The following is a 24,545-nucleotide window of genomic DNA, read 5'->3' as shown; positions in this document are numbered from 1 at the left end:
TTATTAAAACGTGCTGGATATCTGGCAACGTGTGACAACATCGACAGAAGATAGCTTTATCAAGGTCAACTCAGCAAAAACACAAAAAATGCAAAGAAATGTAGCCTACATAGAAACACATCAATAACATGACATTAAAACAAACAAATCAGTCTAAATCAATAACAAAACGGACTTGCCTCATTGCACGCCTGACGGGCTGGATATTGCTTTTATTTAGATAATGCAACATTGGCGAGACAGCTTCAGATATACAGAGAAGGCCGGGGTGTTTGGCCATATTTAGAAAATATTAAGTGTTTTTTTAAAGCCCCCCCAACCCAGAAGATGGAGCTAATCTGTGAAGCAGATGCACGAGACCGACGGAACATCCTCTTCCGTTGGTCTTCCCCTCTGCAAACTTCCATCCATTGGCGCGCTCCAGTTTACTGCTCCCCTCCCCGGTAGACCGAAACGGGCTGCCCAGGTTTTACGGGTGACAATATGGCAGGCATGAGTGCGGCGGGTCCTAGGCCGGGTTCGGCTTCTGGACCGGTCCAACAAGGACTGAAGGAAGCTTTAATCGAGACCCTGACGGCTATTTTGTCGCCTGTGCAAGAAGCGCGAGCCGCAGCAGAAGAACAAATTAAAGTGTTGGAAGTGACAGAGGGTAAGAGCGAGCTAACTTCAGCGAGAGGGTAGGATGACAGCAGCAAGCTTCGCATGTACATTGTGGCCTTAGGAATGGCGACACGTATAAATACTTTCATGCATGATCGTTTTTATTTAATTGGCTATATTCTAGCCTCTATTGTAGTCTAACTAGATAGATAACTACCACTAGTAGAACTCAAACTAATACTGTAGATAACTAGCTCGTTCCTATGTGATTATGCTCCACAGCTAGCCAAGTAGCTAATGCAAGTTGACTGACGCCGTCATCATTACCCTAGCTAGCTAGCTGGCTTATTGGACAGCTGGTTAGTGTGTGTTGTGTACAGGAGTTTGTCCAGTAATTGTTATAATGGCTAGCTAGCTACTAGTACCGTAACTTCAAGCAACAGTACGGCTAGCCTGGTTGGCTAACTAGCTAGCTACCATCCATGCGGATCCCACTCACTCAAACTGCTGGCTACACCCTCACAGTTGAATGTGTGCTGGCTCACTTGCTCCCAGCAAACCTGGACGTTTTATTTTATTAAAATTAAAACAGGACCAGTCTTGTACGCTTTTTTAAAAACAGTGGCTGCTAGCGTCGCTCGTGCGAGGTCAGAAATACTGTCGTCATGACAACCACTAAATTAGGATGGACACTTTTCCCGCGAAGACGGCTCCCGCTGTCCTCGTGGGTGGCTTTCCAGCCTACTGCCTTGCAGACGGCACCACACTGAACTTGGGATGACATGTCTATTGTCTGATTATTACCCAAATTAAATCCAGTACGAATCAATGAATTAATTCATTTGTGGCCGCTCAAGAACCGTCGGCTTAGCTGTATAGTCATAGGTTAGCCAGCTCGTCTCGATCGTGTGTGTAGTCATTCAGTCACGCAATACATCCTTGTATAATATGGCCTATGGCATGGCCATAAGGACAGTATGCAGTGCTTTTGTCCCAAACTTTTCTCTGGTGCTGCTAAACGGCTGATTGTGCATGCTGTCTGGTTATACTGCGGTGTCCCCTGGTCTCTTTCAGAGGAAGGATGTATGGGGTCGTCAGCATTAGCATTGTCTCCCAGGCTGTGATGTCACCTTCTCTTTAATCCACTGACTGAGAGTAATGGCACAGGGATGAATCTCACTATCCTTCTCCCTGTTCTGTCTCGCCCCTCTGTCTCTCAGCCCCCTTCCCCTCTGTTACCCCCCACTCCCCCTGCTCTCTCTCCCCCTGCTCTCTCCCCCTGCTCTCTCCCCCTGCTCTCTTCCCCTGCTCTCTCTCCCCCTGCTCTCTCCCCCTTCTCTCTCCCCCTGCTCTCTCCTCATTCTCTCTCCTCATTCTCTCTCCCCCTGCTCTCTCCCCCTGCTCTCTCCCCCTGCTCTCTCCCCCTGCTCTCTCTCCCCCTGCTCTCTCCCCCTGCTCTCTTCCCCTGCTCTCTTCCCCTGCTCTCTCCCCCTTCTCTCTCCCCCTGCTCTCTCCTCATTCTCTCTCCTCATTCTCTCTCCCCCTGCTCTCTCCCCCTGCTCTCTCCCCCTTCTCTCTCCCCCTTCTCTCTCCCCCTGCTCTCTCCCCCTGCTCTCTCCCCCTGCTCTCTCCCCCTGCTCTCTCCCCCTGCTCTCTCCCCCTGCTCTCTCCCCCTGCTCTCTCCCCCTTCTCTCTCCCCCTGCTCTCTCCTCATTCTCTCTCCCCCTGCTCTCTCCCCCTGCTCTCTCCCCCTGCTCTCTCCCCCTTCTCTCTCCCCCTGCTCTCTCCCCCTGCTCTCTCCCCCTGCTCTCTCCCCCTCTCTCTCCCCCTGCTCTCTCCCCCTTCTCTCTCCCCCTGCTCTCTCCTCATTCTCTCTCCTCATTCTCTCTCCCCCTGCTCTCTCCCCCTGCTCTCTCCCCCTGCTCTCTCCCCCTGCTCTCTCCCCCTGCTCTCTCCCCCTTCTCTCTCCCCATGCTCTCTCCTCATTCTCTCTCCCCCTTCTCCCTCCCCCTGCTCTCTTGACTATAGAAATGTCCCAAAGCCTTGATTTACATCTGTGTGGCTGGACCATGATAAAACTTGGACACTTGTTTTAAATGTCTGGGTAGGGCGATGGCACCTCTGTCCTGTTTGGTGTGTGTGTGTGTACTCTACAGTCTCATCTCTCCATCACTGACACTGTGCTGATTCTGTTGCCATGGTTAATGTGTTGCAGAGTTTGGAGTCCACCTAGCGGAGTTGACTGTGGATCCGCAGGGAGCTCTTGCTATCCGTCAGGTGAGGACAACATAACCTTAGCTGCTAGCGCTAGCTATCCTTCAGGTGAGCGCAGCATAACCTTAGCTGCTGGCGCTAGCTATCCTTCAGGTGAGCGCAGCATAACCTTACCTGCTAGCGCTAGCTATCCTTCAGGTGAGCGCAACATCACTGCAGGTCTGTGGTCGTTGCGTGCGAGTCAGAGGACCCTAGTTCGAACCCAGGTGTGGGCAAGTGGAGGAAGTGATACTGACGGAGCGACGCCATGACACCCTTGTCTCAAATCTTCTTTTTCTCTATCCTCTCTCTCTCTCTATCCTTCTCTTCCCCCTCTCTCTATCCCTCTCCCTCCACTCTCTCTATCCCTCTCCTCCTCTATCCCTCTCCTCCTCCCTCCCCTCTCTCTATCCCTCTCTTCTATCCCTCTCCTCCTCCCTCCCCTCTCTCTATCCCTCTCCCCTCTCTATCCCTCTCCTCCTCCCTCCCCTCTCTCTATCCCTCTCCTCCTCCCTCCCTCCTCTTCAGCTGGCCTCGGTCATCCTGAAGCAGTATGTGGAAACTCACTGGTGCTCCCAGTCTGAGAAGTACCGTCCACCAGAGACGTCAGACAGGGTAAGAGACCAGCAGCTGTCCTCACGTCAACAAACAACAACAAATACACAACAAATACCACCCCCTCACCCTGCTCCACTGTAATACTGCCCTACCACCCTCTCACCCTGTTCCACTGTAATACTGCCCTACCACCCTCTCACCCTGCTCCACTGTAATACTGCCCTACCACCCTCTCACCCTGCTCCACTGTAATACTGCCCTACCACCCTCTCACCCTGTTCCACTGTAATACTGCCCTACCAACCTCTCACCCTGCTCCACTGTAATACTGCCCTACCACCCTCTCACCCTGCTCCACTGTAATACTGCCCTACCACCCTCTCACCCTGTTCCACTGTAATACTGCCCTACCACCCTCTCACCCTGCTCCACTGTAATACTGCCCTACCACCCTCTCACCCTGTTCCACTGTAATACTGCCCTACCACCCTCTCACCTTGCTCCACTGTAATACTGCCCTACCACCCTCTCACCCTGCTCCACTGTAATACTGCCCTACCACCCTCTCACCCTGCTCCACTGTAATACTGCCCTACCACCCTCTCACCCTGTTCCACTGTAATACTGCCCTACCACCCTCTCACCCTGTTCCACTGTAATACTGCCCTACCACCCTCTCACCCTGCTCCACTGTAATACTGCCCTACCACCCTCTCACCCTGCTCCACTGTAATACTGCCCTACCACCCCCTCACCCTGTTCCACTGTAATACTGCCCTACCACCCCCTCACCCTGTTCCACTGTAATACTGCCCTACCACCCCCTCACCCTGCTCCACTGTAATACTGCCCTACCACCCTCTCACCCTGCTCCACTGTAATACTGCCCTACCACCCTCTCACCCTGCTCCACTGTAATACTGCCCTACCACCCTCTCACCCTGCTCCACTGTAATACTGCCCTACCACCCTCTCACCCTGCTCCACTGTAATACTGCCCTACCACCCTCTCACCCTGCTCCACTGTAATACTGCCCTACCACCCTCTCACCCTGCTCCACTGTAATACTGCCCTACCACCCCCTCACCCTGTTCCACTGTAATACTGCCCTACCACCCCCTCACCCTGTTCCACTGTAATACTGCCCTACCACCCCCTCACCCTGCTCCACTGTAATACTGCCCTACCACCCTCTCACCCTGCTCCACTGTAATACTGCCCTACCACCCTCTCACCCTGCTCCACTGTAATACTGCCCTACCACCCTCTCACCCTGCTCCACTGTAATACTGCCCTACCACCCTCTCACCCTGCTCCACTGTAATACTGCCCTACCACCCTCTCACCCTGCTCCACTGTAATACTGCCCTACCACCCTCTCACCCTGCTCCACTGTAATACTGCCCTACCACCCTCTCACCCTGCTCCACTGTAATACTGCCCTACCACCCTCTCACCCTGCTCCACTGTAATACTGCCCTACCACCCTCTCACCCTGCTCCACTGTAATACTGCCCTACCACCCTCTCACCCTGCTCCACTGTAATACTGCCCTACCACCCTCTCACCCTGCTCCACTGTAATACTGCCCTACCACCCTCTCACCCTGCTCCACTGTAATACTGCCCTACCACCCCCCCCTCCAGGCCAAGGCAGCGATCAGGGACCTGCTCCCCGGGGGTCTGAGGGAGGCCATCAGTAAGGTGCGCTCCAGCGTGGCCTACGCCGTGTCGGCCATCGCCCACTGGGACTGGCCAGAGGCCTGGCCTCAGCTCTTCACTCTGCTCATGGACATGCTGGTCAGCGGGGACGTGCACGCCGTGCACGGGGCCATGAGGGTCCTCACAGGTACACACACACACTGGTCCTCACAGGTACACACACACTGGTCCTCACAGGTACACACACACTGGTCCTCACAGGTACACACACACACACCGGTCCTCACAGGTACACACACACACACCGGTCCTCACAGGTACACACACACACACACACTGGTCCTCACAGGTACACACACAGGTATACACACACTCACATCCTCATAGGTGCACTCACACGGGAGTGTAAATAAGTAGTTTTTAGTTCTGAGTGACTCCTGTCTCTGCAGAGTTCACCCGTGAGGTCACAGACACGCAGATGCCCCTGGTTGCCCCGGTGATACTGCCAGAGATGTACAAGATCTTCACCATGGCTGAGGTGCGGGTCCAGAGCTGTGTGTGTGTGTAGTGATACTGTGTTTTGTATGTGTGTAGTGATACTGTGTTGATGTAGGTGGTCCAGAGCTGGTGTGTGTGGAGGAAAATGGTGTTTTGTGTGTGAAGTCATCCCTGCCGTGTGTGATGTCATCCCTGCCATGTGTGATGTCATCCCTGCCTTGTGTGATGTTATCCCTGCCGTGTGTGATGTCATCCCTGCCGTGTGTGATGTCATCCCTGCCGTGTGTGATGTCATCTCTGCCGTGTGTGTTGTAGGTCTACAGTATCCGTACGCGTGCCAGGGCCGTGGAGATCTTCACCACCTGTGCCAACCTTATCTGTGCTATCGAGGAGCTGGAGAAGGTGATGTCACACACACACACACACTGTCTCACTTCATCACACACACACACTCTATGAATCTGAGGGATTGGCTTTATAACTAAACTGTTGTGTGTGTGTGTGTGTTCAGGGGGCAGCCAAGGCGCTGATCTTCCCCGTGGTGCAGCAGTTCACGCAGGCCTTCATCCAGGCGCTGCAGATGCCCGATGGATCTTCCTCCGACAGCGGCCTCAAGATGGAGGTGCTGAAGGTGAGCCGCAGGGAATCCTGGGAGATGGAGTCCTAGAAGGCTATCTGTCTGGTTAGCAGAGCCTGGGGCCTGTCTGGGAGTGTTTGACGTGTGTGCGAGGGGCTTGGTGTGTAGATGGGGAGGGGGGGAAATTGTGATACTCATAATCCTGATCTCTCCTCCCTGCTTCCTTCCCTCTCCTCGTTCTTTCTCTCCTCTCCCACTTTCCCCCTTCCTCCCCCTCTCGTCTCCTACTGTCCCTTCCTTCCCTCTCCTTGTTCTTTCTCTCCTCTCCCACTCCCCTCTCCCACTCCCCCCTCCCCCCCCCCAGGCAGTGACGGCTCTAGTGAAGAACTTCCCCAGGCCCATGGTGTCATCTATGCAGCAGATTCTGCCCATCGTCTGGAACACCCTGACGGAGAGCGCCGCCTTATATCCTTCTGACTCCTCCCTCTTGTCCCTTGGTTCGCTTTTACTCCCTCTCTCTTTATCCCTCCCTCTTTATCTCTCTCTCCCTCCCTCTCTCTTTCTCTGCCCCTCTCTCTCTTTCTCCCTCCCTCCCTCTCTCTTTCACTGCCCCTCTCTCTCTTTCTCCCTCCCTCTCTCTTTCTCTGTCCCTCTCTCTCTCTTTCTTTCTCCCTCTCTCTTTCTCTCCCATTCCCTATTGTTCTTGTTCTCCCTCCCTCACGTCTGTGTCACCCAGTCTGATAAGAAACCATCAGGAAGCAGAAAACCCCAGAGCTGGAGTTGTGCTCATTTAGAACTGAACACCTTTTTGAGGCTTATCACAAAGCCTGTTTTAGATTTAAAACTGTATCCATTCAGTACTGAAGGCCAGGATGGATGAAAGCCAGCTTGTTGATGTGGTATTGTCTGCGATGACCTTAACCCGGTGTTACCTATGTGAGGACGGAGGTCAACTACACAGAGGAGGTGGACGATCCTGTGGACTCTGATGGTATGGGCATGTTTATGTTTCATTCATCCTGCAGATCCTCTGCCCTCTCCACCACCCCTTCCCCTCCGAGGGTCTGACCTGACGTGTTTGTGTTCCAGGTGAGGTTCTGGGCTTTGAGAACCTGGTGTTCAGCATCTTTGAGTTTGTTCACACCCTGCTGGAGAACAGCAAGTTCAAGAGCACGGTGAAGAAAGCCCTTCCTGACCTCATCTACTACATCATCCTGTACATGCAGATCACAGAGGACCAGGTACAGACTGTGTGTGTGTGGGGGGATTTTGAGCGTGTGTGCATGTGCCCTTTAGCATGAGTTCCTCATCCTCAGAGTGGTGTGTGTGTGTGTGTGTGTGTGTGTGTGTAGATCAAGGCGTGGACAGCGAACCCCCAGCAGTTTGTTGAGGACGAGGATGACGACACCTTCTCCTACTCTGTCAGGATCTCCGCCCAGGACCTGCTGCTGGTCAGTCTACAGACACCTAAGAAATCATAGCATTACACGTCACAGAAAAACCAAACATTAAAAACATTCAGTAGTGTGTGGTGTCGCTGCTGCTATGGGGCCTGGTGTCCTGAATGGTTTTGCTCCAAACTCAACCTGTCATATTTCCTTTTGTTACGTTGTGTAAACTAACCATGTTCCTCAGACATCTTGTGCATCTTGAGCTTTCACCGCGAGCGACAACAAATAAATAGGAACAGCGTCCGACAAGTACGGTAAACGGTTCGCATTTAGCGACAATGTTGCTAGATTAGGAACTTTTCACCTTCCATAGTGACAAGAAATCATATCTAACGAGTTTCTGCTACTTTGGAAATCTGTTTTAGTTGTTGAGCAGCACCAAAATAAATTTAATTTGACTTCCCTGTTGTTATAACCACCAATCAAGTTGGCACAGCCACGCTCTCGGATTCAATGGTTTAGTTTTGTTTATTTGTGCTGAAAAAAACATTTGTTGTATTGCTATTTTTTTTTTATGGGTCACAGACATTCTTCCATTTTGAGACAATCGTGTTGGTTACCGGTCGTTAACGAGTGTCGGTTATCTGTAATTTTTTTCCAAAATGAGCATTCCTAATTCCGATAGAAACAAGGCAGTCGAACTGATTTAGTCACTGACGCTAGCTGACTTTGCTTGTGAAGTGGAGGCAGTCAGAGTTAGAGAATTAGTTGGTCCTGGGTATCGATGTCTGCATAACACTACCCAGCAGACTGGTGTTTGATGTTAACAAGTTGATATAACTGATCTGGATTTAAGTCCTATATAAATGCTCATAATCCTTTATAATCCTAAATCTTCTGTAAATGATCTTGTGATCAGCTGTCAAATGCTCTAACCGCTGAGCTACACCCCTCTACGTGGGCGTGTCCCAGGCTTGTTTCTCCTGAATGGTGCTCTTGGCTTCTGGGGGGTATTCCAGAAAGCAGGTTATGCAACATAACCGTGTAAGTTAACCCACCAGCTGATTCACAATGTTGCAGCAACCTACTGGCAATGTTGCTACAACGCTGGGTGTCACTGGGGAGTTAACTTACCCAGGGAGTCAGGTGGCTGAGCGGTTAGGGAAGCGGGCTAGTAATCTGAAGGTTGCCAGTTCGATTCCCGGCCGTGTCAAATGACGTTGTGTCCTTGGGCAAGGCACTTCACCCTACTTGCCTCGGGGGGAATGTCCCTGTACTTACTGTAAGTCGCTCTGGATAAGAGCGTCTGCTAAATGACTAAATGTAAATGTCACATGACCTGCTTTCTGGAATACCCCTCTGGTGCATGGGTTTAACCTGAATGTTTCCTCCTCTTCCTCCGCCTCCCCCCTCCTCTTCCTCCGCCTCCCCCCTCCTCTTCCTCCTCCTCCCCCCTCCTCTTCCTCCTCCTCCCCCCTCCTCTTCCTCCTCCTCCCCCCTCCTCTTCCTCCGCCTCCCCCCTCCTCTTCCTCCTCCTCCCCCCTCCTCTTCCTCCTCCTCCCCCCTCCTCTTCCTCCTCCTCCCCCCTCCTCTTCCTCCTCCTCCCCCCTCCTCTTCCTCCTCCTCCCCCCTCCTCTTCCTCCTCCTCCCCCCTCCTCTTCCTCCTCCTCCCCCCTCCTCTTCCTCCTCCTCCCCCCTCCTCTTCTTCCTCCTCCTCCCCCCTCCTCTTCCTCCTCCCTCCCTCCCCCCTCCTCCTCCTCCTCCCCCCTCCTCTTCCTCCTCCCTCCCTCCCCCCTCCTCTTCCTCCTCCCTCCCTCCCCCCTCCTCTTCCTCCTCCTCCTCCCCCCTCCTCTCCCTCCCCCCTCCTCTTCCTCCTCCGCCTCCCCCCTCCTCTCCCTCCCCCCTCCTCTCCCTCCTCATCCTCCTCTCCATCCCTCCCTCCCCCCTCCTCTCCCTCCCCCCTCCTCCCCCTCCTGGTGTGGTTGCCAGGCGGTTGCTACAGAGTTCCAGAATGAGAGTGCAGCAGCTCTCGCTGCAGCCGCCACCAGACACCTGCAGGAGGCAGAGCAGGCCAGGAGCACTGGCAATGAGCACTGGTACACACACACACACCAGACACACACACACCAGACACACACACACACACACCAGACACACACACACACACACCAGACACACACACACACACACCAGACACACACACACACACACCAGACACACACACACACACACCAGACACACACACACACACACCAGACACACACACACACCAGACACACGCCTACACACTCTCATCAGGGACACACCTACACACACATAAACACATTCATGTGTTCCCCCACACACACACACACGCCTAAGCATGGTTGTAACCCCCCCCAGGTGGAAGGTGCACGAGGCGTGCATGCTGGCGCTGGGCTCCGTTAAGACCGTCATCACGGAGAACGTGAAGACCGGGAGGATCCAGTTCGACATGCATGGCTTCCTAGCCGGAGTCATCCTCGCAGACCTCAACCTGCCCGGTGAGTCGATCATCCACCTCTCCGAGACTCATCCCCTGAGCATGTGGATGAGGCAGTCACATGATTTTACGAGGGCTTGATCCAACACAATGCATGATCAGAATGGCTGATAAATAGATCCCATGCAATGTATTTAGTACTGCTAGTTTATGTACCCTTAGTATAGTTAGTCCACATATTTAAATTTTAGGTATATGTTTATTGTATGCACCTTCCTGCCAAAGCAAATTCCTTGTCTGTGCAAACTTTCATGGCGAATAAATCCCTTTCTGATTCTGATTTATGATTTTATTTGACAAAAAAATCCAGGCTATTCATTAAACCTTTTTTTTTTTTTTTTTACTGCCCTCACTGTCCCCCTCCTGCCTCCAGCGGCCTCCCCCTTCCTGCTGGGCCGGGCGTTGTGGGCGGCAAGTCGCTTCACAGCGGCCATGTCTCCTGAGCTCATCCAGCAGTTCCTCCAGGCCACGGTCAGCGGGCTGCACACCTCCCAGCCCCCCTCCGTACGGATCTCTGCCGTCAGGGCAATCTGGGGGTGAGACCAACTCTGCTGTACTCCACTGCACTCTGCCCTGCTGGACTACACTCTGTAAAACACTACTGTACTCTGCTACACTCTCTAATATGTACTCTCTGCTATACTCTGCTCTTCTGTTCTCTAGTCGATTCTATCTGTTATATTCTACTTTTCTCTACTGCTGACTATAATAGGAGGGCAGGTCAGGTAGCAGGACTGACTGTGTGTGTGTCGTCCTCTGTGTGTGTGTGTGTGTCTTCCTGTGTGTGTGTGTGTGTGTGTGTGTGTGTCTTCCTGTGTGTGTGTGTGTGTGTCTTCCCCTGTGTGTGTGTGTGTGTGTGTCTTCCTGTGTGTGTGTGTGTGTGTGTGTCTTCCTCTGTGTGTGTGTGCTGCAGGTACTGTGACCAGCTGAAGCTGTCTGACAGCACCCACGTGCTGCAGCCGTTCCTCCCCAGCGTGCTGGAGGGGCTGGTGCAGCTGGCGGCCCAGTTCAGCTCAGAGGTGCTCACCCTGGTGCTGGAGACTCTCTGCATCGTCTGCACCGTCGACCCCGCCTTCACCACCAGCGCCGAGAACAAGATCTGCCCCCTCACCATCGCCATCCTGCTCAAGTACAACAACGGTAACTCTTCCTTTTTCTCCTCCTTCCTCCTCTTCCCTCTCCCCTTTTCTGAGTCAGGCTGTTTAGTTCCCAGGTGGATCTCTCCTCTTACCTCTCTACATCTCTCTCCCCTCTTTCTCTCACACCACTCCATCTCTCCCCTTCTCTATCTCTAAAACCTCCATCTCTTCCTCCCCCCTCTTCCTCCCCCTCCATCTCTCTCCCCTCCCCCCCCAGACCCGGTGGTGGCGTCCCTGGCCCAGGACATCTTCAAGGAGCTGGCTCAGATCGAGGGCTGCCAGGGCCCCATGCAGCTCCGACTCATCCCCACGTTGGTCAGCATCATGCAGGCCCCGGCCGACAAGATCCCTGCTGGACTCTGCTCCGTGAGTCTCACACACACACACACACACACACACTTACTCCCCCCACACACACACACCCACACTTCACACTTACCCCCCACCCCACACACACACACACACACACACTTACTCCCCCCACACACACACACCCACACTTCACACTTACCCCCCCCACACACACACTCACACACACACTTACCCCCCACAAACACTCACACACACACAAATACACACACACACACACACAAACACACACCCTTGCCCCCCCCCACACACACACACACACACACACACATACCCCTCCGCACACTCACACACACACCCACACACACACCCTTCATACCTGTGCTGGTAAATGTGGTCCACAGACGGCCATAGACATCCTGACCACGGTGGTGCGTCACTCCAAGCCGCCCCTGTCAGAGCTGCTGGTCTGCCAGGCCTTCCCTGTGGTGGCCCAGTGCACCCTGCGCACCGACGACAACACCACCATGCAGGTAGGGAGGGGGGGGGGGGGGGACACACCACCATGCAGGTAGGGAGGAGGGAACACCACCATGCAGGTAGGGAGGGGGAACACCACCATGCAGGTAGGGGGGGGGAACACCACCATGCAGGTAGGGGGGGAGGGAACACCACCATGCAGGTAGGGAGGGGGAACACCACCATGCAGGTAGGGAGGGGGGAGGGAACACCACCATGCAGGTAGGGAGGAGGGAACACCACCATGCAGGTAGGGAGGGGGGAGGAACACCACCATGCAGGTAGGGGGGGGGAGGGAACACCACCATGCAGGTAGGGGGGGGGGGGGAGGGAACACCACCATGCAGGTGGGGGGGGGGGGGGAGGGAACACCACCATGCAGGTAGGGAGGAGGGAACACCACCATGCAGGTAGGGAGGAGGGAACACCACCATGCAGGTAGGGAGGAGGGAACACCACCATGCAGGTAGGGAGGGGGGAGGAACACCACCATGCAGGTAGGGGGGGGGAGGGAACACCACCATGCAGGTAGGGGGGGGGGGGAGGGAACACCACCATGCAGGTAGGGGGGGGGAGGGAACACCACCATGCAGGTAGGGGGGGGGGGAGGGAACACCACCATGCAGGTAGGGAGGAGGGAACACCACCATGCAGGTAGGGAGGAGGGAACACCACCATGCAGGTAGGGAGGAGGGAACACCACCATGCAGGTAGGGGGGGGAGGGACACCACCATACAGGTAGGGAGGAGGGAACACCACCATGCAGGTAGGGAGGAGGGAACACCACCATGCAGGTAGGGGGGAGGAGGGAACACCACCATGCAGGTAGGGGGGAGGGAGGGAACACCACCATGCAGGTAGGGAGGGGGGAGGGAACACCACCATGCAGGTAGGGGGGAGGAGGGAACACCACCATGCAGGTAGGGGGGAGGGAGGGAACACCACCATGCAGGTAGGGAGGGGGGAGGGAACACCACCATGCAGGTAGGGAGGGGGGAGGGAACACCACCATGCAGGTAGGGGGGAGGGAGGGAACACCACCAGGGAGGGGGAGGGTGGAGGGGTGAGAGGGATGGATTAGGACAGAAAGACAAATAGAAAGAAATTATTAGTAATACTGTGTGTCTTTGTGTGCCTCCCTCCCTCCAGAACGGCGGGGAGTGTCTCCGTGCGTATGTGTCGGTGGCCCTGGAGCAGGTGGGGGGCTGGCGTGACGAGCAGGGCCACAGCGGGCTGTGGTACGTCATGCAGGTGGTCAGCCAGCTGCTGGACCCGCGCACCTCCGAGTTCACGGCGGCGTTCGTGGGCCGGCTGGTGTCCACGCTGATCTGGCGGGCCGGGACGGAGCTGGGGGAGCAGCTGGACCAGATCCTGAGAGCCGTGCTCAGCAAGATGCAGCAGGCCGAGACTCTCAGCGTCATGCAGGTGGAGACAGGCGTCCGCCGCTCCCTGCTCTCCTCCTCCTCCTCCTCCTCCTCCTCCTGACACACTCATACTCCTCTTTTCTTCTCTTTCTTCTTCCTGCTTTTTTTCCCCCTTCTCCTAATTCTTTGTTTTTTTTTTTTACTCCTTCATGGTATGTTTTTACTCCTTCAATGAAAGTCTAGTGAAACTGTCTGTGTCTCTCTAACTCTTTATACCTCCTCTCCATCCCTCCCCCTCTCCTCTCTCTCCCTCACCCTTCCCTCCCACCTCTCCTTTCCCTCTCCTCTGCCCTCCCTTATTCTCCCTTCCCTCCCTCCCTCTCACCTCCACTCTTCCTCCTCCCTCCCCTCTTCCTCTCCCACTCCCTTGCCCCCTCTCCCCTTCCCTCCCTCCCTCTCCCCTCCCACTCCCCTCCCATCTTCCTCTCCCACTCCTTCCCTCCCTCCTCCCTCCCCTCTCCTCCTCCCTCCAGTCTCTGATCATGGTGTTTGCCCACCTGGTCCACTCCCAGCTGGATCCTCTGCTGGAGTTTCTGAGCAGCCTCCCCGGCCCCACAGGGAAGCCTGCGCTGGAGTTCGTCATGGCTGAGTGGATGGGCCGCCAGCACCTGTTCTACGGCCAGTACGAGGGCAAAGTCAGGTGAGCTGCAGCCTGGCCCAGAAACCACACCTGCAGCTGGGTTAGCTGAATGTGTTTTGCTGTTTCCTCCTCCTCTGCCTCCTCCTCATGTGTCTGGACCAACCTTTTCATAGGTAGTGGATAGATGGATAGAAATATGGATAGTGTATGTATGTTTGAATCCAATGACAAGTATTTAGATAAGAATATAACTGAGTGTATATTATATAACTGAGTGTATATTATATATCTCAAGCTTTTTTACTATTCCTGCTAAAAGCTGTCATATGTATGTAGCCTGTGTATTTATACATAGTGTGTGTGTGTAGTATGTTGTTCCCTCTGACTGTCGTGTGGTCCTCCGGCAGCACGGTGGCGCTGTGCAAGTTGCTGCAGCACGGCCTCAACACCAACGACAAGCGGCTCCAGGATATCATGGTGAAGGGAGAGGAGATCTTCACCGCAGAGGAGGGCATACGCACACGATCCAAGTCTGCCAAGAGTAAGACCAGAGACTAGGGGCTTACCAAGACCAGAGAGTGTAGGAGTTTAGCAAGACCAGAGTGTCTATGAGTTTATCAAGACCAGAGAGTCTAGGAGTTTAGGAAGACCAGAGAGTCTAGGAGGACCAGAGAGTCTAGGAGGACCAGAGAGTCTAGGAGGACCAGAGAGTCTAGGAGGACCAGAGAGTCTAGGAGGACCAGAGAGTCTAGGAAGACCAGAGAGTCTAGGAAGACCAGAGAGTTTAGGAAGACCAGAGAGTTGAGGAGTTTAGGAAGACAAGATAGTTGAGGAGTTTATGAAGATCAGAGATTCTAGGAGTCAGGTGGCTGAGCGGTTAGGGAATCGGGCTAGTAATCTGACGGTTGCCAGTTCGATTCAATTTTTTTTTTACCTTTAGCATCTTCCTTTCACAAAAACAAATTCTACCTTTAGAAAAAACAGTTGAAAACTACTTTTTTCACACACAGTGAAAGGAGAGGACAGGACTTTTTTTCAAAAATATATTTTTAACCTTTAGAAACTTTTTTTTTCGAAAATATTTTTTTCAACCAGTTCCAAAAAAACAGTTCAGAACTTTTTTTTCACACACAGTGAAAGGAGAGGAGTTTGTTTCAAAAGTTTTTTCCCCAATGTGCTTCCTTTACAAACTTTTTTTGTAAATCCTTTTTTCGAAAATATATTTTCTACCTTTTAGAAACTTGTTTTTTCGATTTGTTTTTTTTAAACCAGTTTAAAAAAAGAGTTCAAAACTTGTTTGTTTTTTTTCGAAATAATATTGATCAAGCAAAGCCAAACTAAAGTAATGAGCCTGGCTTGGAAATGTAACAAGTAGAAAGTAAAGATATTTGTGTAAAAATGTTAAGAAGTGTAACTAAAAAGTTTCCAGAAAAATGTATAAAGTACAGTAACAAAGTATTTGTTACTTCCCATCTCTGAAGCTCGAGACCATAGATATATATAAAGACTAGATGTCTTAGGGCGGAGTCTAGACTTTTTAAATGACCATAACTTGCTCAATTTTCAACCGATTTTTAAACGGTTTGGTTTGTTATCAACGTCAGAGATGTCGTTATGCCACTGCATACTTCTATTCTATAAAAAAAAAAAAACATAATTATTCATAAGTATGCAGTGGCATAACGACAACTCTGACGTTGATAACAAACCAAACCGTTTAAAAATCTGTAGAAAATTGAGCAAGTTATGGTCATTTAAAAAGTACATGTAGCATCAACACAATGTTATGGGTGAGCGAGTTGACTGTAGCAAGATGGCCGCCATGTGCGGACGTTCGACTCCGTTGTCCGGTAACGCGAACGAGACATCTACCCTTTATATATATCTATGCTCGAGACCAACAGTGACGATGTTCCTCACCCTCCCAGATCCCGAGCGCTGGACCAACATTCCGCTGCTGGTGAAGGTGTTCAAGCTCATCGTCAACGAGCTGTCGTCCGTTGTCGAGGCCAACGCAACCAGGAGCGCAGCAGCAGACTGGAGTCAAGGTACCCTGACCTCCTGAACCTGTCGACCTCTGAACCTGTCGACCTCTGAACCTGTCGACCTCTGAACTTGTGAAAATGGGCTTTGCTACCCTGGAATGGTTCACATGACTAATGACGAATGTTTGGGTTTTTAGAGTCCGGTGGCATGTGGGAGGAGCAGGACCAGGAGGAGGAAGAGGAAGATGAGGAGGAGGATGAGGAAGATCAAGGTTTGAGTGGACAGCTGCTGTCGGATCTCATCGCCTCCAACAAGTATGGTAAGCTGATGAACTTACAAACACCGCATGGAGAGGGGGAGGAGGGAAAGGATATTTGGACCGTTGTATATAGCAACAATCATGGTGAGATGTTGAGAGATTGGCGATGAGCAGTATGATAGGGGGAACAGAGGAAAGGCAGGAAGTATTTTGCTTTCGAAAGAGGGTTGGATGGAGGAGGGGGAGGGCTCTGACTTGATGAAAAATAACGTTTTAGAAGCCCTGCACTGAACAACTGTCACCTGACCTCCAGTACTGTCTCCTTAGATGAGGACTACTATGAAGATGATGATGAAGAAGATCCAGATGCTCTAAAGGACCCCATATACCAGATAGACCTCCAGGTAGGACTCTATATACCAGATAGACCTCCAGGTAGGACTCCATATACCAGATAGACCTCCAGGTAGGACTCCATATACCAGATATACCTCCAGGTAGGACTCCATATACCAGATATACCTCCAGGTAGGACTCCATATACCAGATAGACCTCCAGGTAGGACTCTATATACCAGATAGACCTCCAGGTAGGACTCTATATACCAGATAGACCTCCAGGTAGGACTCTATATACCAGATAGACCTGATGTTCTTGTTGTCGCTGTGTTCTAGGCCTACCTGACAGACTTCCTGACCCAGTTTGCCCAGCAGCCCTGCTACAGCATGTTCTCAGGTCATCTCAACGAGTCTGAGAGGAGAGTCCTGCAGTCCATCGGCATCTAACCTTTGACCTCCCAGACCCCCACCCTATCCCTCACCCACCCAGATCCTTTCTCGCTCTCTCTCTCACACACACCCTATCCCTAAGTCTCTCATGCCAATGAATTTCCGAACCTTGAGATTCTGACTGACTGCTGAAAGGGGGTGACAGAGGAGTAAATGTGAAAGGCAGACAAGCACTTATCCACCTCCTCCCATCTCCTCAACCTAGCTTGAACAAGGAGGGGGAAAAGACAGGAGAGGAGGTGAAGGTGGAGAAGGAGGGAGAGGAGAGGGAGATCCATGTTGCTCTTAGAGGATGAGGGCATTGTGGCGTGTCTCCTCAAACCTGAGGAGCACTGTTAACGGTTTGGAGATCTGCTGTGGGACACGAACCACCAACGATGACTTTCTGTGTCCCATTTGTATCTTGGCCCATTATTTTTGTGCTTTGTGAAAAAATAACTACACGAAAAAGACAAACTTCCACCAAGAGGCAAAAAGAGACCATGTTGATGGACGATTGGAGAATCTTGACTCCGAGCTGAGGAGAAACATTGGCGGCCTTATTTTCCGAAAGAGTTGACTTTTCGGATTGGAAGGAGGACTTTTACTTCAGCGGTTTCTAGGTGGGTATGAAGGATTCACACTGTTGTCATGGTGACTCACACAGCCTCTCATTTCCTTGTACCTGCTGGAGTTTTTGGATGAAATATAAATAAAAGCCCTTGTAGGACACCATTTTCCGATTCTATCTCATTTTTGTATTCCTCTGTCTGGGGAATGGGAGTGTCTCTGGTTGGAGCATTTGTCTATTTTGCAGTTGACGCAGCTACAAATCCTCCCCTCTAAGCCATGTCGCTTTTGGATAAAAAATAAATAAAAACAAGTTAACTGGAGATTGATAACCCACTCTCGATCCTTAAGTGTGTGTTATTCTATGTGCAGCAGATATTTCATTTCAGTGTCGTTTCTTTAGCATTTATCAGGCCGATATGAAGATGACAGTTGCTGTGTGGGAGTTGAATGTGTGCTACAATATATGCCAGAAATCTGTTGAAGAGAATTCGAAGGATAAAAAAAAACCTTGGTATTCCATTTAAAGACAGGGTTTTGTAATTTTAGTTTATCTTGTCTCTGACACACGTAGACTAGGCGTAAGCCTATCCAGAAAAAAAGACACAAAAACACATTCTACCAAGTGCCCGTTAGAATCTGGGGTATGTAACGTTCCGCTTCCCGTCGCGGTGCACGGGCGGTGCTAGGAAACCGTTATTTGTCTCATCCGACCCCCGGTGAACATCGTCACAAGCGATGTGTCATTCTCCACAGATCCTGTTGATCACGAACCCGGTTCCCGCTTGGCATGTAGTTCCACGTTCGGATGGAGTATGACTTCAACGACATCGAATACCATTTCTACTCGGTCGTAGAACAGAAAAATACAGTCCCTTTCCCAAGCATCATTTATTTATATTTAAATCGTTTTTTGAATAGTTAGGCCTTGTTTATTAAAGGAGGTAAAATGTCTCTCGTCGCCATGGCTTTGCCGGTGCTGGTCATCCTTCTCTCCGCCTGGCAGGGTAAGATTGCAGCGAAAAATTCCCATTGGAGTAGGCCGCACCACTTCAGTAGGAATAAGTGTATCGCTACATTTAAAACATGTAAAATTGTATGTTACATAGACTGGGGCTGAAATCACAGTTACAACGTTCGAGTCATACAATTTGATTATGCGTTTACGAATAGATAACAGGTACACTTATATAACCTTTCCCACGGTTTGTTAGCTACCAGTATATTTAACAAAAGCTATTCCAGCAAAATCCATTGGCAACGTTCAGTTGTCTAGTTTTCAGGGCAGCAAATCTCATGTTCGCCCGGATAGTAAGAGATATCTGATAACGACCACGTTAAATATTTGAATGTAACTGTATAGGACTAATTCGAAGAGGGTCAAGATTAGCTATTGGTTACATAGCCCATGTGTGCTAACACTATATCCGTTCAAGCGGTGTATCTGAATGTCCAGAACGAATGTATTTCACGTAAAATGATCTAAAACAGACAGTTGTTTAACAACAGCGTCAACAAGCAAACGTTCCATGAATAATATTTACAACTCGCCATGTAAATATTAGTTTGACTGGAGCTGTTCAGTGCTCACCTGAACAGAAGGCCCGTTAACCCAGTGAGCTGTGAAATGTAAATACACCGTTACCGTTAACAGCGTACCTGCCTCAGCCTTGTCCGATGTTTGGTCAGTCACCTTGACTATAATCTATTGTCCAACATAGCCTAGGCCTTTTTTTTATTGTGGTTTGTTCTGCTTTCTATACAGTTAAACCATTGGTGAATCTCCTGTTGTTCAGTGAACATAACATACCATTGTGTGTGTGTGTGTATAATTAATGCATCTTGTGTGTGAGTTTTTGGATATACTTCTGTGTGTGAGTCTACACTATTAGTGTGTGTGTGTGTAATATGCTGTATCAGTGTGTATGTGTGTGTGTGTGTGTAATATGCTGTATCAGTCTATGTGCTCTGAAATCTGCAGCGAGTGCTAACGAGGACTGCCTGTGGTATGTGGACAAGAATGGCACGTGGCACAACGGCTTCGACTGCCCGCTCATCACCTTCTGCTGTGGGAACTGCCACCGGCGCTACTGCTGCCTGGACGCCTTCAAGATGATCACGGAGAGGGAGCAGAAGAGATGCATGCTCTTCCAGTTCAGGTAGGCGCTGGATGGTAACGGGATAACGGGACGGGTTACAGTAGAACGGGTCGTGGGGGGGGGGGGGGGGGGGGGGGGGTAGAACTGTTCAGGGGGGTGTAGAAGGGTTTGGGGGGGTGTACTTCAGTTATGGGGGTGTAGAACAGTAGCCTGGCTCTGCCCTCCTACGTACTTCCGCTCAATTTAGATTTTGCTTCTGTACTAGGTCTGGGATTTCGGTGTATTAGTCGGTTTTCAGAAACAATTTTTTTGTAGGTCCAATCAGCGAACAGAGGGAGTGGCTGAGAACGATGACGTTGATGTCGTGCACTAGTTTGAGTTGTAGTTCAGTAATGGCGGTGGAGAAAGATGTGAGCGAAGCTATTCGGTCTGTTGTGGCAACGCTGCCGAATATCCTTAAGTTAAAGCTGGAGCAAGAACAATCCTTGCTGAGTTTTGTTGGTGGCCATGATGTTGTGGCCCTCCTCCCCACAGGGTTCGGGAAAAGTTTGATTTTCCAGCTACGGCAGCTAGCTCTGTTACAGTAGTGGTGAAGGAGTTGGCTAAGGCGAACGCTAGCGACAGAGTACCCGCCTTCAAGGAAGTTAACGCTTGTCAATGGAGCAATCCCAGACCCTCTGTACAAATGAAATGTACGAGGGTCTGGTTAGGACCAGGCTAGTAGAACAGTACCTAGGGTATGGAACAGTTCAGGGGGGTGGACTGGATCACAGTGAAACGATGATCAGAAGGGACACGGCTCGTCCCTGGTTTAATATTGTAGATGATTATACTTCTGATGGTTATTGTACCTGGAGAGAGACACAGGGTGGAGAGGCAGTTACAGAGATGTTAAGAAAGTGGGATCTGATACTTAGTATGTCCTGGATGGGAAGACTTCTGTCTGGAGACCTCACGTAACCATGGAAATGGACTAGATAACCATAATGGTAATGTTTTTGTTGTTCAATAATAGGAAAACTAAAAATAAGTGTCTATTTTGAGCCTGTTTCACCTGTCTGGTTGCTGTATGTCTGTTAGGAGACAGATGCTTGTCTAGTGTCTGTATGTCTATTTTAGACTAATCGACACTGTGGTTTTATCATCCAGTTCTGGAAATTTGTCTTTGGTTTAACAGATTGGATTGAGTTTAAATTTAAACATAGCAAAGAGTGTGTTGTGTGTGACGTGTTGCATGTGTGTGTGTGATGTATGTGGTGTGTGTGTCAGGGAGTCAGGTGGCTGAGTGGTGAGGGAGTCGGGCTAGTAATCTGAAGGTTGACAGTTTGATTCCCGGCTGTGTCAATTGACGTGTCCTTGGGCAAGGCACTTCACCCTACTTGCTTCGGGGGGAATGTCCCTGTACTTACTGTAAGTCGCTCTGGATAAGAACGTCTGCTAAATGTAATGTAATGTGTGTGTGTGACGGTGTGCCCCCAGCCCCACCACCATCGCGGGCATCGCCTCGTCCATCCTGCTGTTCGTGGCGGTCATCGCCACCATGGTGTGCTGCTTCCTCTGCTCCTGCTGCTACCTGTACCAGCGCCGTCAGCCTCGGGGACGGACGCCCTACGATGGTAACACACACACACAGACAAGCACACACACACACAAGCACACATATTACATTTAGTCATCTTATCCAGAGCAACTTACAGTAAGTACAGGGACATTCCCCCGAGGCAAGTAGGGGGAAGTGCCTTGCCCAAGGACACATTTATTTTTTATGCACGACCAGGAATCGAACCGGCAACCTTCTGATTACCAGCCCGATTCCCTAACCGCTCAGCCACCTGACATATGCACACATTGTCCACATATGTTATCTCCTGGGCACGGCAGCCATCTTGTTTCCCTCCTCCACCCCTGGTTAACACCCTGTCTCTCAGCCCACCAGATCCCCATGGCCAGCTACCCGGTGGAGCCCCTGTACGATGCCTACGGCAAGCCCCTGGTCATGCGGCCCGACTACACACACCATGGATACCCAATGGCCCCTCAGTACCCCGGCATGGCCCAGCCGTATCCCATGATGCACCCTGGGCCCTACCCTCCGTATCCAGTTGCAGACCCTGGTTACAACCAAGGAGGTAAGATGGCCGACGCGTGTCTCTGAGTGACAAGGCGACAACATCGTCACGCTAGTCTAGTTGAGTATATCAACATGGTCGAACGTGTAGTGCATTCGGGCGTCTACTGGTTGGAAATATGAAGGTTGAGGCTACAACGTTGTCACAACAAGGAAATTTAGATTTCATGGGACAAGCGTTCCTCACTTTAAATTACTGTAATGATGCAAGCTTTTTCTGTGTCTGTCTGTCCCTCCCTCCCTCCCTCCCTCTTTCTTTCTTTCTTTCTTTCCCTCCCTCCCTCCCTCCCTCCCTCCCTCCCTCCCTCCCTCCCTCCCTCCCTCCCTCCCTCCCTCCCTCCCTCCCTCCCTCCCTCCCTCCCTCCCTCCCTCCCTCCCTCCCTCCTTCCTGTCGCAGCTCCCCCGCCTTACTCTCCCCCCCAGTACCCTGGGCACTGACGGGAAGGCCTCCACGCGACGAGGCCCGAGAGAGGAAGAGGAGGGACTGCACCTGAAGCCGTTAGCTCTGTGTGTCCGGTGGGCTGGGTCTGAGGAGGTTAACCAGAAGCACTTTAGTTTCCATATTTTATTTTGATGTTCTTCAGAGAGAGCTGCGCGTCGGTTAAATGACTCCCTCGGACGTTTGGTTCATACTGACTCTTTCATGTGGATATCGGAACACTCACCAACCTACACACACACACCCCGACCCACACACACTCACCAAACTACACACACCGACCCATACACACACAGACACACACAAACACCCCAGGTATCCTAAGTGAGTGAGCCAGCAGCATTACATCACCAACAGGGGGCTCCAAGGTACAGCTTCTAGCTGTCTCACTCGACACCTCCCTCAACACAATGTGACAGCCTCATAAAATGTGACTATTTATCTTTTTGCTCGTTTACACCTGAGTGGTGGTGAAGAACAGGAGTTAAGACGTGTAGGTGGGTGATGTCACAGTGGCATTGTGTGTCACATCACCATGGAGATGGAATATGATGCATAGTCTCTGTAGACAGTACCTCCCTCATGCCACACACAATATAAATACATGTACTTTTCAGCTTGCAATACTCACTGCAAGTTAACACACTGAGGTAAGCGACTTAGCTCAGCTTAGTCTGTACGTTGTAACAAACCGCCATTAACTTTAATCGTGAAACCAAGGTCAGGCGCATCTCTTGATATCTTTGTCAGGTAGCTCTGTCATTGTGTCTAGCTGTCATAAGGAAGTTTATTCTCCGAATACATGACCTCATTTCCTGTCTCAAACCAATGGCTGTCCCATTTTACAGAGCATATCCTGCCTTATCTCATTGTGGAAACCCTTGCAAGCCATTTCACCTATTTTGTAAAGGAATACAGATTAATGTTTTACTATATTGTAAGAGTTTACAATTTTAACAATATTAAAATTGTTGAAATGTTGGAATACTGGAATACGTTTCAGAACTTTACCACAACCATAAAAACTTTATTTAGAACTTAAGTTTGCTGTTATGACTGTTTAGACTCATTGTTGCAACTGCAAGCTAACTTTGTAAGAAGTTTGAATTCTTCTGTGTTCAGCATGTGTTGTACAGTAGTTACTTATTGTAGGTGACCTGAGAAGCACTTTTTTCTGATTCTGATACTTTATAGTGCAATGTGTTGCAAAAGGTTCAAGTCTGGTCAACAGATTACACTGATGTTTAAAGGGATTCCGAGAGCTGTTCAAAGAGATTTTAAATAAAATAATGATGTTCTGAATCAGTTCTACAGTCCTTACAGGCAACCACGGTATGTTTTTAAGCACAAATTGGTTCAGCAGAGAAAGAGCTATCTTTGTAAAATTTAACGGCTGTAGTCCTGAACTTGAATTGGTCATGTTAACTGTCCATATGTACAGAATTATGATCCCTGTATGTACAGTATAAGAAGTTGAAAACTGGAATTTTTTGAACTGCTGACAGATTTGAACATATATTTGCTCAAATGTTTTTCTTTCAACTAAAGATCTATCTCATAACAGGATATAACTGTTTTTGGAACTGGTTTCATGGTTGTCTGTCATCGGCTGGTTAGTATGACGCTGTAATATATAGTATGTGAAGTCTTCTTTTCTAATAACAATAAAGTATTACTTTGGAATGTAAAAGACTCCTGCTCTTATATCGCTCCAAACCTAGAATCATCCTGTGACTTTCACCATACCTATGGTTCTCTTTCCTTTCTATCACGGTTATCTTAACATTACAAATTTGTATTTTTGTTTTCTGTTAAGATGTTTTTCACCAGACCAGCAAAAGATAAAAGCATATAATTCCACAGTTAATTCGACATATAAAAGTTTTCAAAGTTAGCTTTCAGCAAAGTTCAAATACATAATTATTTTTTTGCATTAACTTAAAGAAATAACCGTGAACGTGATAAAAGGAACTGAGAGAGTGTACTTTGGCATTTTGTAAACCTCAGCCCATCCCATTGCCTTGAAAGGACTGTGTACACTGGACTAAATATGGACATGCAGTTTCTAAGGATTTCGAAGAATGCCCTTGCCTCACAAGACGCCTGGGATGAGAGGCAGAGACACTCGCTCCCCGCTGGTGCCCCGTACTGCAAGCCAGGCTCCTCTACCATCTCTGCGTCAGGGCTGAAGCTTCTGGCGGGGTTTCGGAGAGCATCTTCTGGGAATAAACCCCCCGAGGGACACGGAATAAGGTCAATCTGAG

The 24,545-nt window shown here is 50.5% G+C and overlaps 2 protein-coding genes across 2 annotated transcripts; both read left to right on the top strand.

The window, feature by feature from the left end:
* The first annotated feature begins 476 nt into the window (after nucleotides 1-476).
* Nucleotides 477-17,780, top strand: ipo9 (importin 9). The gene is made up of 24 exons (XM_067244137.1): nucleotides 477-649; nucleotides 2,816-2,877; nucleotides 3,382-3,468; nucleotides 5,059-5,260; nucleotides 5,523-5,611; nucleotides 5,887-5,973; nucleotides 6,083-6,202; nucleotides 6,513-6,613; nucleotides 7,081-7,139; nucleotides 7,238-7,389; nucleotides 7,501-7,599; nucleotides 9,529-9,635; nucleotides 9,922-10,061; nucleotides 10,434-10,596; nucleotides 10,974-11,200; nucleotides 11,417-11,565; nucleotides 11,913-12,041; nucleotides 13,178-13,453; nucleotides 13,926-14,092; nucleotides 14,440-14,573; nucleotides 15,961-16,080; nucleotides 16,215-16,337; nucleotides 16,605-16,681; nucleotides 16,953-17,780. Exons 1-24 carry the CDS (start codon nucleotides 484-486, stop codon nucleotides 17,061-17,063), a joined length of 3,147 nt encoding a protein of 1,048 aa, XP_067100238.1. The 5' UTR covers nucleotides 477-483; the 3' UTR covers nucleotides 17,064-17,780.
* A 487-nt stretch (nucleotides 17,781-18,267) lies between these two features.
* Nucleotides 18,268-23,958, top strand: shisa4 (shisa family member 4). The gene is made up of 5 exons (XM_067239128.1): nucleotides 18,268-18,622; nucleotides 19,597-19,774; nucleotides 21,194-21,330; nucleotides 21,643-21,843; nucleotides 22,240-23,958. The coding sequence occupies exons 1-5, from the start codon at nucleotides 18,565-18,567 to the stop codon at nucleotides 22,278-22,280; spliced, it is 615 nt and encodes a 204-aa protein (XP_067095229.1). The 5' UTR covers nucleotides 18,268-18,564; the 3' UTR covers nucleotides 22,281-23,958.
* Nucleotides 23,959-24,545: the final 587 nt, after the last annotated feature.

The sequence above is a fragment of the Osmerus mordax genome, chromosome 1, assembly GCF_038355195.1.
Source record: "Osmerus mordax isolate fOsmMor3 chromosome 1, fOsmMor3.pri, whole genome shotgun sequence".
Lineage (NCBI taxonomy): Eukaryota > Metazoa > Chordata > Actinopteri > Osmeriformes > Osmeridae > Osmerus > Osmerus mordax.
This window is presented reverse-complemented; position numbering and strand designations above follow the sequence as displayed.

Coding starts and splice junctions, on each gene's coding strand:
- shisa4 (XM_067239128.1), top strand. CDS start 18,565: ATGTCTCTCGTCGCCATGGCTTTGCCGGTGCTGGTCATCCTTCTCTCC. Junction 18,623..19,596: donor CCTTCTCTCCGCCTGGCAGG/GTAAGATTGCAG, acceptor TGAAATCTGCAG/CGAGTGCTAACGAGGACTGC. Junction 21,844..22,239: donor CCCTGGTTACAACCAAGGAG/GTAAGATGGCCG, acceptor TTCCTGTCGCAG/CTCCCCCGCCTTACTCTCCC.
- ipo9 (XM_067244137.1), top strand. CDS start 484: ATGGCAGGCATGAGTGCGGCGGGTCCTAGGCCGGGTTCGGCTTCTGGA. Junction 3,469..5,058: donor CACCAGAGACGTCAGACAGG/GTAAGAGACCAG, acceptor CCCCCCCTCCAG/GCCAAGGCAGCGATCAGGGA. Junction 7,600..9,528: donor CCGCCCAGGACCTGCTGCTG/GTCAGTCTACAG, acceptor TGTGGTTGCCAG/GCGGTTGCTACAGAGTTCCA.